Source organism: Sminthopsis crassicaudata, chromosome 2, assembly GCF_048593235.1.
Source record: "Sminthopsis crassicaudata isolate SCR6 chromosome 2, ASM4859323v1, whole genome shotgun sequence".
NCBI classification, from domain to species: Eukaryota; Metazoa; Chordata; class Mammalia; order Dasyuromorphia; family Dasyuridae; genus Sminthopsis; species Sminthopsis crassicaudata.
Window position 1 is genome coordinate 531,510,886 of NC_133618.1, and position 12,284 is coordinate 531,523,169.

Genomic DNA, 12,284 nt, shown 5'->3' on the forward strand with positions numbered 1-12,284 from the left:
GAAGGAAATCTAGGGTCAGGGATTTTTGGAGAATACGGACCTGCTTGGAGCTGAGACTCGGGGTATATTTTGTTACCCAACGGCCAAACTAGCGGTTTCCTCAAAATAATGTGAAGCTCCTCGAGGACAGTTTTTTTCGTTTGTTGGGTTTTTTACTGATTATCTTCGGCGTAGCTCTAACCAGAACCTGCCACAGACACTCAGTAAATGCTAAACGCAAATTGAAGGTGCATTGGATGTTTTTCCCGCTCTGCGTCACCACGCGTCCCATCTCACCCTCCTCCGCCTCTCACGTTAGCGCCTTCACTGCTGGGAAGAGGAATCTTCCAGCGGTACCTCTCGCGATCCGGGTGTTTTTTAGGAGTAAAGGAGTCCCTAATGCGTATTTCCAATTTTAGATTCTCGCACGGGGGTAGATCGGAGGTGGGTAGGCACATGCTTGGGTGTGCGAGAGGTTCCTCACGAGTCTTCCTTCCACCCTTCTTCCCAGGCGAGGCTCTGGAAAAAGGTGCCGCAAAGCATCACCCTCACCTGCCTCGCCCACTGGGACTAAGAAATAGGCAGATATCTAACTTAGGAAGGAAGACCTAAAACTCAGTACACCGATTTCCGGCTCAGATCACAGAGGAAGGAATTGAAGCTCTTAGAATGCTTCACAGTCTAACTTCCGCCCAAATCTGGTAGAAACATCGCGAGAAGTCATCAGGTCTTGGATTTATACGAATGGATGGAAAACTTGTCAAGTTTTTCATTTCCCTCTTTCGGTTCGGATCCATTTTGTTTCTGTTTCCAATAGGCCACTTTTTAATTTAAAAATATATTATTTTTACTTAAAAAATTCTCCACATACATGAAGGAAAACAATCTCCAATTACTATGACAGCCCAACAAGTTCCTGGAAACAGCCAATCAACGTGTAGCGGGGGGGAGGGGGGAGATGTGGCTCATCAGCCTGCCCAATCAGAAGCGCGCATCGCCAGGCGGAAGGGCCAATGAGAGCGCTAGTGGTGCGGTTTTTGAATTCCGGCCGTAGGACTGAGGGCCGGCGGCGGCGTGATCCTGGGACCAGGTTCTGTTGTGGGAGGGGGGGGCGGGGGGCGTCGTATCACTTCTCTGTGTCTAGCCTAGACCTTGCGGCTCCTTCTCTGGCCTACCCCTGGCACCATGGCGCTGTTCCGACGCCCCGCGGTGAGTTGGCGGCGTGGTGGCTATTCCCTCGCTCCTATCACTTGGTCACTTGCGGAGACGCCCCCAGGCAGTCGCGGTCCCCCACCCTCTTTCGGGCGAGGGGTTGCTGCTGTAGGGCCCTCACCCCATTGTCTGTCCCAAAGCCCTGGTTCGAATCCCTGTTCTTCCCCTTCAGAGCTCTAGTACATTCTGCTCTTAAGTTTTGGGGGCACTGCTCCAGGTTTTCCTCTCACCGGGGTTGGTCATTCTCTCTGGCTGGGTCAGCAGTCTAGGCTCACGGTCATCATCTCCTCCCCTCCACTCAGTTCTCGCGTGCAGCTCCAGTCGGCCTCTGACACTGACACTCTCCTAAAGGGCCGCCCCCCCTTCCCCGCCCTCGTGGGGAGGTGTCCCTGCTCCAGTCTCTCCCCACGCCAGGCTATCCTTGCCAAAGTGCCAGAAGCACAAGCCCCTGCGCCGGAAACTCTAGAGTCTCCTCGTTTCCCCCACTGGCTTTCGTCCAGATTCATAATCTCCCTTTATCTGCTGACTCTCATGAAATGCTGCTTCTCTTCCTCCGCATTTGAAGGTGCTAAGTAAATCTGGGGCCGAGGAAGGGCTCGGGGTGCTTCCTGAGCTCGGGTACTGTGCTTTTGCCATTCTTCTCATTTTTTGCCATTCCACGATCAGGTCTTACTATAGCGCCAAGCCCTGAATAGATAAATAAATACTTGTTGGCTGCTAAGTGAACAACTGACTCTTTAGGAAAATCACTCTGGCAGCTATACCGGAAGGGGCGGTGCAGTGGTGAGACCAATTCAGAGGCTACTGGAGCGGTCCACTGAAGCGGTGATGAGGGTCTGAATTAAGGTAGTAGTTGTATTAAGTAGAAATAAAAGGACAAATATGAAAGATATGGGAGGAAAATGACACATTTTTGCAATTGATTAGTTGTGTATGATGAGAGTGAAAAATCAAAGATAATTCTGAATTTGTCAACCTGAGAAACTGAAAGGATTTTGACTGTAACAAGGAAATTTGAAAGAGGGCTAGATTCTGAGGGGAAGATTTTGAGTTGGATATGCGCTAGAGGACATGTAGTTTGAAATGCCCTACATGTAGTTGATGAGGTGGGATTGGATGTTCCAAAAAGATAGTCTAGATAGATAGACTTGGGAAAATGTGGAGAACCAATATAAATCGGAAAATTGTGAGACATCCTGAATGAATAGCTTAAGGCATGTAAAGCTGTTGCATGACCTGGACACCAGCCAGTCACCAGTCAGCTGCTTTGATCTTTAAGGTATGAGCTCTAAAGATGAAGGATTCAGCTTTCCCAGTGTTTGGGGCAGGGATTCGGGAAAATCCAGGTCTTGTTGTAGGAGGCAAAGAACGATTTTGCAATGTAAAGAAATCTAAGAATATGAGATTGCCTGTCATCAAGGGGAGGGAGTAGAGGGAGGGAGGGGATAATTTGGAAAAATGAATACAAGGGATAATGTTTTAAAAAATTACTCATGCATACGTACTGTCAAAAAATTATAAATAAATAAAATTTAAAAAAAATCTAAGAGAATAAATATTAGAGAGAAAGAGAGGATGACAGTGAAGGCAATCTGCTGCAAATGGGGGAGGAGAGGAGATAGCAAGCGCTTAGTGTATCCCAACAATTGTGCACTAGGAATGTAAAGAAAGGCTATAAAAGCCTTAAGAAACTCACATTCGAATGAATCATATAATATGGAATAACTAGATACATACAAAATGAATCTAAAGTAAGCCTGCAGAAGGTAGGATTTGAGCTGAATTTTAAAAAAAAATTTTTATTATAACTTTTTATTTACAAGATATATGCATGGGTAATTTTTCAGCATTGACAATTGCAAAACCTTTTGTTCCAGTTTTCCCCTCCTTCCCCCTACCCCCTCCTGCAGATGGCAGGTTGACCAATACATATTAAATATGTTAAAGTATAAGTTAAATACAATATATGTTTACGTGTCCATACAATTGTTTTGCTGCACAAAAAGAATCAGAATTTGAAACAGTGTACATTTAGCCTGTGAAGGAAATCCAAAATGCAGGCGGACAAAAATAAAGGGATGGGAATTCTATGTAGTGGTTCATAGTCATCTCCCAGAGTTCTTTTGCTGGGTGTAGCTGGTTCAGTTCATTACTGTTTTTGAGCTGAATCTTGAGAGGATCAGTAAAAGGCTAAACTTTCTAGGCATGAGGACAAGGTTCAAAGGCCCCAGAAATAAAAGATGGAATGACCCTACAAATAGGCCAGTGGGCTTTAATAAAGTGTGTGGAAGAAGGTAATATGTGAAAAGACTATAAAAGTAGGATGGTGATACAGTATAAAGAGCTTTAAATGTCAAACAAAGGAATTTATATTTGATTGGAGTTCAAGGGACAGGGGAAATGACATTGTCAGCTTATGTTTTAAGAAAAAAAAAAATCACCTTAGCAATCAAGTAGGGAAAGTAATTGCAATTATCCAGGCAAGAGATCATGAGAGCCTTAGATAGAAGGTTTTTTAGTTGAGAGAAAGGAATATATGCACCAGATATTGTGAAAGTAGAAATGACAGTAAAAGGTAATGATGAATGTTGGAGGGGATGTGGGAAAACTGGGACACTGATACATTGTTGGTGGAATTGTGAATGGATCCAGCTATTCTGGAAAGCAATTTGGAACTATGCCCAAAAAGTTACCAAACTGTGCATACCCTTTGATCCAGCAGTGTTACTACTGGGTTTGTATCCCAAAGAGATCTTAAAGAAGGGAAAGGGACCTGTATGTGCAAGAATATTTGTGGCAGCCCTCTTTGTAGTGGCCTGAAACTGGAAACTGAGTAGATGCCCATCAATTGGAGAATGGCTGAATAAATTGTGGTATATGAATGTTATGGAATATTATTGTTCTGTAAGAAATGACCAGCAGGATGAATACAGAGAGGCTTGGAAAGACTTACATGAACTGACGCTGAGTGAAATGAGCAGAACCAGGAGATCATTATACACCTCAACAACAATACTATGCTACTCAATTCTGATGGACATGGCCCTCTTCAACAATGAGAGGATCCAAATGAGTTCCATTTGTTCAATAATGAATAGAACCAGCTACACCCAGGAAAAGAACTCTGGGAGATGAAAAGAACCACTACATAGAATTCCCAATTCCTCTATGTTTGTCTACCTGCATTTTGTATTTCCTTCACAGGCTAATTTTACACTGTTTCAAATTCCGATTCTTTTTGTACAGCAAAACAACTGTATGGACATGTATACATATATTGTATTTAACTTATACTTTAATATATTTAATATGTATTGGTCAACCTGCCATCTGCAGGAGGGAGTGGGGGGAAGGAGGGGAAAACTGGAACAAAAGGTTTTGCAATTGTCAATGCTGAAAAATTACCCATGCATATATCTTGTAATAAAAAGCTATAATAAAAAAAATGAGGCCTTTATCAAAGAAAGTTGCTATAAAAGTTTTTCCTCATAGTTTTAACTGACTTCTATTTTCTTCTTTATTCTACTGTCTCTCCTTTTACCCCATCCTCAAAAGTGTTTTGCTTATGATTCCTGCCTCCCCTAAATCACTTTCCTTTCTATGGCCACCCCCCCCCTTATCCCCTCTCCTTCTACTTTCCTGTAAGATAAGATAGATTTTTGTATTCAACTGACTATGTAATTTGAGTAATATATGTCCTTCAACAGACTTCACATTTCCTCTACTGTAAAAGCTCTTTTGTCTCTTTTATGTGAAATAATTTATCGAATTCTTCCTCTCCCTTTCCCATTTTCCCAGTGCATTCCTTTTTCTCACTCCTTAATTTAATTTCTTTTGATGTCATTCTATCATATTAAACTTACAATTGGATTTTCTTTGTATACTTCTAATTATGAAGATGGTTTTAGGAGTTAATAACAGTCTAACCTTACTGAATCTTTTATGATTTTTCCTTCCTGCTAACCTTTTTATGATTTTCTTGAGTTTTGTATTTAAAAGTAAAATTTTTTATTCATATGTATATGAATAATAAATTATTAATAAATAATTTCTTATTATAGGAATAATAAGTAATTTATTATTATTATAGGAATACTTCCATTCCTATCCATATCCTTCCTTTCCCCCACTACCAAAGGTTGTAATCCTAGTTCCCTTTTCCTCTAGAATATCATATTCTAAACCCTCCAGTTCTCTAATGTAGAAGTTTCTAAATCTTGTGTTATCTATCCTGACTTTGGCTCCAAAATATTAAAATTGTTACTTTCAGACTGCTTGCAATATTTTCTTTTTTATTTTGGAGCTCAAATATTCCTGGGAGTTTACATTGAAGAATCTCTCTTAAGAGGTTATCACTGGATTTTTTCAATTTCTATTCTACCCTCTGGTCTTAGAATATCTGGGCAGTTGTCCTTTATGGTTTCTTGAAAGGTAATGTCTAGATTCATTTTTTGATCATGACTTTCAGATAGACCAATAATTTTAAAATTGTTTCTACTGGATCTAATTTCCAGGTTAGCCCTTTTTTCCAGTGAGATATTTCACATTGTCGTCGTCGTCGTCGTCTTCTTGTTCTTCTTGTTCTTGTTCTTGTTCTTGTTCTTGTTCTTGTTCTTGTTCTTGTTCTTGTTCTTGTTCTTGTTCTTGTTCTTGTTCTTCTTGTTCTTCTTCTTCTTTTCTTCTTCTCTTCTTTTCTTCTTCTTTTCTTCTTCTTCTTCTTCTTCTTCTTCTTCTTCTTCTTTTTCTTCTTCTTCTTCTTCTTCTTCTTCTTCTTCTTCTTCTTCTTCTTCTTCTTCTTCTTCTTCTTCTTCTTCTTCTTCTTCTTCTTCTTCTTCTTCTTCTTCTTCTTCTTCTTCTTCTTCTTCTTCTTCTTCTTCTTCTTCTTCTTCTTCTTCTTCTTCTTCTTCTTCTTCTTCTTCTTCTTTTTCCTCCTCCTCCCCATTCTTTTGATTTTGTATGATTAATATTGATTTTTTTGATTGAATTTTTTTTGAATATTGAATTTTGTATGATTAACATCGATTAATATTGATTTTGTATGATTAATATGATTTGATTTTGTATGATAATAACTCATGGAGTTATTAACTTCCACTTTCCCAATTCTAGTTTTTTTTTTCTTTTTTTTTTTTTTTTTATTATATATATATATATATATATTTTATAATATTATCCCTTGTATTCATTTTTCCAAATTACCCCCCCTCCCTCTATTTCCTCCCCCCGACGACAGGCAATACCATACATTTTACATGTGTTACAATATAGTCTAGGTACAATACATGTGTGCGAATATCATTTTCTTGTTGCACAATAAACATTAGAATCCGAAGGTACATGCAACCTGGGCAGACAGATATTAGTGCTAACAATTTTCATTCCCCTCCCAGTGTTTCTTCTCTGGGTGCAGCTACCCCTGTCCATCATTGATCAACTGGAAGTGAGTTGGATCTTCTTTATGTTGAAGATTTCCACTTCCATCAGAATACATCCTCATACAGTATTGTTGAAGTGTACAGTGATCTTCTGGTTCTGCTCATTTCACTCAGCATCAGTTGATTTAAGTCTCTCCAGGCCTCTCTATATTCCTCCTGCTGGTCATTTCTTACCGAGCAATAATATTCCATAACCTTCATATACCACAATTTACCCAACCATTCTCCAACTGATGGACATCCATTCATCTTCCAGTTTCTAGCTACAATAAAAAGAGCTGCCACAAACATTTTGGCACATATATGTCTCTTTCCGCTCTTTAGTATTTCTTTGGGATATAATCCCAGTAGTAGCGCTGCTGGGTCAAAGGGTATGCACAGTTTGATAACTTTTTGGGCATAATTCCAGATTGCTCTCCAGAATGGCTGGACTCCTTCACAACTCCACCAGCAATGTATTAGTGTCCCAATTTCCCCACATCCCCTCCAACATTTGTCATTATTTGTTCCTGTCATCTTAGCCAATCTGACAGGTGTGTAGTGGTATCTCAGAGTGGTCTTAATTTGCATTTCTCTGATCAGTAGTGATTTGGAACACTCTTTCATGTGAGTGGATATAGTTTCAATTTCTTCCTCTGAGAATTGTCTGTTCATATCCTTTGACCATTTATCAATTGGAGAATGGTTCGGTTTCTTATAAATTATGGTCAGTTCTCTATATATTTTGGAAATGAGACCTTTGTCAGAACCTTTGTTTTTAAAAATATTTTCCCAATTTGTTACTTCCCTTCTAATCTTGTTTGCATTAGTATTATTTGTACAGAAACTTTTTAGTTTGATGTAATCAAAATCTTCTATTTTGTGATCAATAATGATCTCTAGTTCTCCTCTGGTCATAAATTCCTTCCTCCTCCACAAGTCTGAGAGGTAGATTATCCTCTGTTCCTCTAATCTATTTATTATCTTCCTCTTTATGCCTAAATCATGGACCCATTTTGATCTTATCTTGGTATATGGTGTTAAGTGTGGATCCATATCTAATTTCTGCCATACTAATTTCCAGTTTTCCCAACAGTTTTTTCCGAATAATGAATTTTTATCCCTAATGTTGGAATCTTTGGGTTTGTCAAAGATTAGATTGCTATAGATGTACCCTTTTTTGTCCTTTGTATCTAATCTGTTCCACTGATCTACCGGTCTATTTCGTAGCCAATACCAAATGGTTTTGGTGACTGCTGCTATATAATATAGCTTTAGATCAGGTACACTTAGACCACCTTCCTCTGAGTTTTTTTTCTTTTTCTTTTTTTTTTTTTTTTTTAATTTTTTTTATTATATATATATATATATATATTTTATAATATTATCCCTTGTATTCATTTTTCCAAATTACCCCCCCTCCCTTATTCCCTCCCCCCAACGACAGGCAATACCATACATTTTACATGTGTCACAATATAGTCTAAGTACAATACATGTGTGTGAATATCATTTTCTTGTTGCACAATAAACATTAGAATCCGAAGGTACATGCAACCTGGGCAGACAGATATTAGTGCTAACAATTTACATTCCCCTTCCAGTGTTTCTTCTCTGGGTGTATCTACCTCTGTCCATCATTGATCAACTGGAAGTGAGTTGGATCTTCTTTATGTTGAAGATTTCCACTTCCATCAGAATACATCCTCATACAGTATCGTTGTTGAAGTATACAGTGATCTTCTGGTTCTGCTCATTTCACTCAGCATCAGTTGATTTAAGTCTCTCCAACCCTCTCTGTATTCCTCCTGCTGGTCATTTCTTACTGAGCAATAATATTCCATAACTTTCATATACCACAATTTACCCAACCATGTCTCCAACTGATGGACATCCATTCATCTTCCAGTTTCTAGCTACAACAAAAAGAGCTGCCACAAACATTTTGGCACATATATGTCTCTTTCCGCTCTTTAGTATTTCTTTGGGATATAATCCCAGTAGTAGCGCTGCTGGGTCAAAGGGTATGCACAGTTTGATAACTTTTTGGGCATAATTCCAGATTGCTCTCCAGAATGGCTGGACTCCTTCACAACTCCACCAGCAATGTATTAGTGTCCCAATTTCCCCACATCCCCTCCAACATTTGTCATTATTTGTTCCTGTCATCTTAGCCAATCTGACAGGTGTGTAGTGGTATCTCAGAGTGGTCTTAATTTGCATTTCTCTGATCAGTAGTGATTTGGAACACTCTTTCATGTGAGTGGATATAGTTTCAATTTCTTCCTCTGAGAATTGTCTGTTCATATCCTTTGACCATTTATCAATTGGAGAATGGTTCGGTTTCTTATAAATTATGGTCAGTTCTCTATATATTTTGGAAATGAGACCTTTGTCAGAACCTTTGTTTTTAAAAATATTTTCCCAATTTGTTACTTCCCTTCTAATCTTGTTTGCATTAGTATTATTTGTACAGAAACTTTTTAGTTTGATGTAATCAAAATCTTCTATTTTGTGATCAATAATGATCTCTAGTTCTCCTCTGGTCATAAATTCCTTCCTCCTCCACAAGTCTGAGAGGTAGATTATCCTCTGTTCCTCTAATCTATTTATTATCTCCCTCTTTATGCCTAAATCATGGACCCATTTTGATCTTATCTTGGTATATGGTGTTAAGTGTGGATCCATATCTAATTTCTGCCATACTAATTTCCAGTTTTCCCAACAGTTTTTTCCGAATAATGAATTTTTATCCCTAATGTTGGAATCTTTGGGTTTGTCAAAGATTAGATTGCTATAGATGTACCCTTTTTTGTCCTTTGTATCTAATCTGTTCCACTGATCTACCGGTCTATTTCGTAGCCAATACCAAATGGTTTTGGTGACTGCTGCTATATAATATAGCTTTAGATCAGGTACACTTAGACCACCTTCCTCTGAGTTTTTTTCAATTAGTTCCCTTGCAATTCTTGACCTTTTATTCTTCCATATGAATTTTGTTGTTATTTTTTCTAGGTCATTAAAATAGTTTCTTGGGAGTCTGATTGGTATAGCACTAAATAAATAGATTAGTTTGGGGAGTATTGTCATCTTTATTATATTCGCTCGGCCTATCCAAGAGCACTGAATGTCTTTCCAATTATTTAAAACTGATTTTATTTTTGTGGCAAGTGTTTTGTAATTTTTCTCATATAATTCCTGACTTTTCTTTGGTAGATGGATTCCCAAATATTTTATACTCTCAATATTTGTTTGGAATGGAATTTCTCTTTGTATCTCTTGCTGTTGCATTTTGTTAGTGATATATAAAAATGCCGAGGATTTATGTGGATTTATTTTGTATCCTGCCACTTTGCTGAAATTTTGAATTATTTCTAGTAGCTTTTTAGCAGAGTCTTTGGGGTTCTCTAAGTATACCATCATGTCATCTGCAAAAAGTGATAGTTTAATTTCCTCATTTCCTACTCTAATTCCTTGAATCTCTTTCTCGGCTCTTATTGCCGAGGCTAGCGTTTCTAGTACTATATTGAATAGTAATGGTGATAGTGGGCAACCTTGTTTCACTCCTGATCTTACTGGGAAAGGTTGCAGTTTATTTCTATTGCATATTATGCTTACTGACGGTCTTAAATATATACTCCTGATTATTCTAAGGAATAATCCATTTATTCCTATACTCTCAAGAGTTTTTAGTAGGAATGGATGTTGGATTTTGTCAAATGCTTTTTCTGCATCTATTGAGATGATCATATGGTTCTTATTAATTTGATTATTAATATGGTCAATTATATTAATAGTTTTCCTAATATTAAACCAGCCCTGCATTCCTGGAATAAATCCTACTTGATCATAGTGTATTATCTTGGAGATGATTTTCTGAAGTCTTTTTGCTAATATCTTATTTAAGATTTTAGCATCAATATTCATTAAGGAGATTGGTCTATAATTTTCTTTCTCAGTTTTCGATCTACCAGGTTTAGGTATCAGTACCATGTCTGTGTCATAAAAGGAGTTTGGTAGGACTCCTTCATCCCCTATTTTTTCAAATAATTTATATAACATTGGGGCTAATTGTTCTTTAAATGTTTGGTAGAATTCACATGTGAATCCATCTGGCCATGGGGATTTTTTCCTGGGGAGTTGATTAATAGCTTGTTCTATTTCTTTTTCTGAAATGGGACTATTTAAGCAATTTATCTCCTCCTCTGTTAATCTAGGGAGCCTATATTTTTGGAGAAAGTCATCCATTTCACTTAAGTTATCAAATTTATTGGCATAAAGTTGGGCAAAGTAACTCCTTATTATTTCTCTAATTTCCTCTTCATTGGTGGAAAGATCCCCCTTTTCATTTGTAAGACTATCAATTTGATTTTCCTCTTTCTTTTTTTTGATCAAATTTACCAAAGGTTTATCTATTTTATTGGCTTTTTCATAAAACCAACTCTTGGTTTTATTTATTAATTCAATAGTTTTTTTACTTTCAATTTTATTGATTTCTCCTTTTAATTTTTGTATTTCGAGTTTAATTTTTGGTTGGGAGTTTATAATTTGGTCTTTTTCTAGCCTTTTAAGTTGTAAGCCCAATTCGTTAATCTTCTCTTTCTCAATTTTCTTCAAATAAGCCTCTAAAGATATAAAATTTCCCCTTATTACTGCTTTAGCTGCATCCCAAAGATTTTGATATGATGTCTCATCATTATCATTATCTTGGGTGAAATTGTTAATTGTTTCTATAATTTGCTCTTTCACCCAGTCATTCTTTAAGATGAGATTATTCAGTTTCCAATTACTTTTTGGTCTATTTACCCCTAACTTTTTACTGAATGTAGCTTTTATTGCATTGTGATCTGAGAAGAAGGCATTTATTATTTCTGCCTTCCTACATTTAATTTTGAGATCTTTATGTCCTAATATATGGTCAATTTTTGTATAGAATCCATGAACTGCTGAGAAGAAAGTATATTCCTTCCTATTGTCATTCAGTTTTCTCCAAAGGTCTATCATACCTAGTTTTTCTAATGTTCTATTTACTTTTTTAATTTCTTTCTTGTTTGTTTTGTGGTTTGATTTGTCTAAATCTGAGAGTGCAAGGTTGAGATCTCCCACTATTATAGTTTTACTGTCTATTTCTTCTTGCAGTTCTCTTAACTTTTCCTTTAGAAAGTTAGATGCTATACCACTTGGTGCATATATGTTTAGTATTGATATGGCTTCATTATTTATGCTACCTTTCAGCAGGATATAGTTTCCTTCCTTATCTTTTTTAACTAGATCTACTTCTGCTTTTGCTTGATCTGAGAGAAGGATAGCTACCCCTGCTTTTTTGGCTTTACCTGAAGCATAATAGGCTCTGTTCCAACCTTTTACCTTTACTCTGTATGTATCTCCCTGCTTTAAGTGTGTTTCCTGTAGACAACATATTGTAGGGTTCTGCTTTTTGATCCAATCTGCTATCCGTCTCCGTTTGATGGGATCGTTCATCCCATTTACATTTACAGTTAAAATTACTAATTCTGTGTTTCCTGCCATCGTATTATCCCCAGATTATACTTTTTTCCCTTGACCCCCCTGATCACCCTCCCCGATATTTAATTTACAGACCCCCCTTGTGACGCGCAACCCTCCCTCTTTTTTTTTTTTTTTTTTTTAGGATCCCTCCCCCCTCCCTCCAAGTCCCTT

At 37.5% G+C, this 12,284-nt stretch overlaps 1 protein-coding gene across 3 annotated transcripts in view; it reads left to right on the forward strand.

The window, feature by feature from the left end:
* Positions 1-1,011: 1,011 nt before the first annotated feature.
* The window catches only part of CCNB2 (cyclin B2), a 37,784-nt gene continuing 26,511 nt past the window's right edge, over positions 1,012-12,284 (forward strand). The window contains exon 1 of one of the 3 annotated variants that reach the window (XM_074294652.1): positions 1,012-1,188. In XM_074294652.1, coding sequence (XP_074150753.1) covers positions 1,165-1,188 — 24 coding nt within the window. In that variant the 5' untranslated portion in view covers positions 1,012-1,164. Of the gene's footprint in view, positions 1,189-2,016; positions 2,038-2,377; positions 2,471-12,284 lie in introns of those variants that run through there. The other 2 variants (XM_074294653.1, XM_074294651.1) reach the window with 2 other exon arrangements.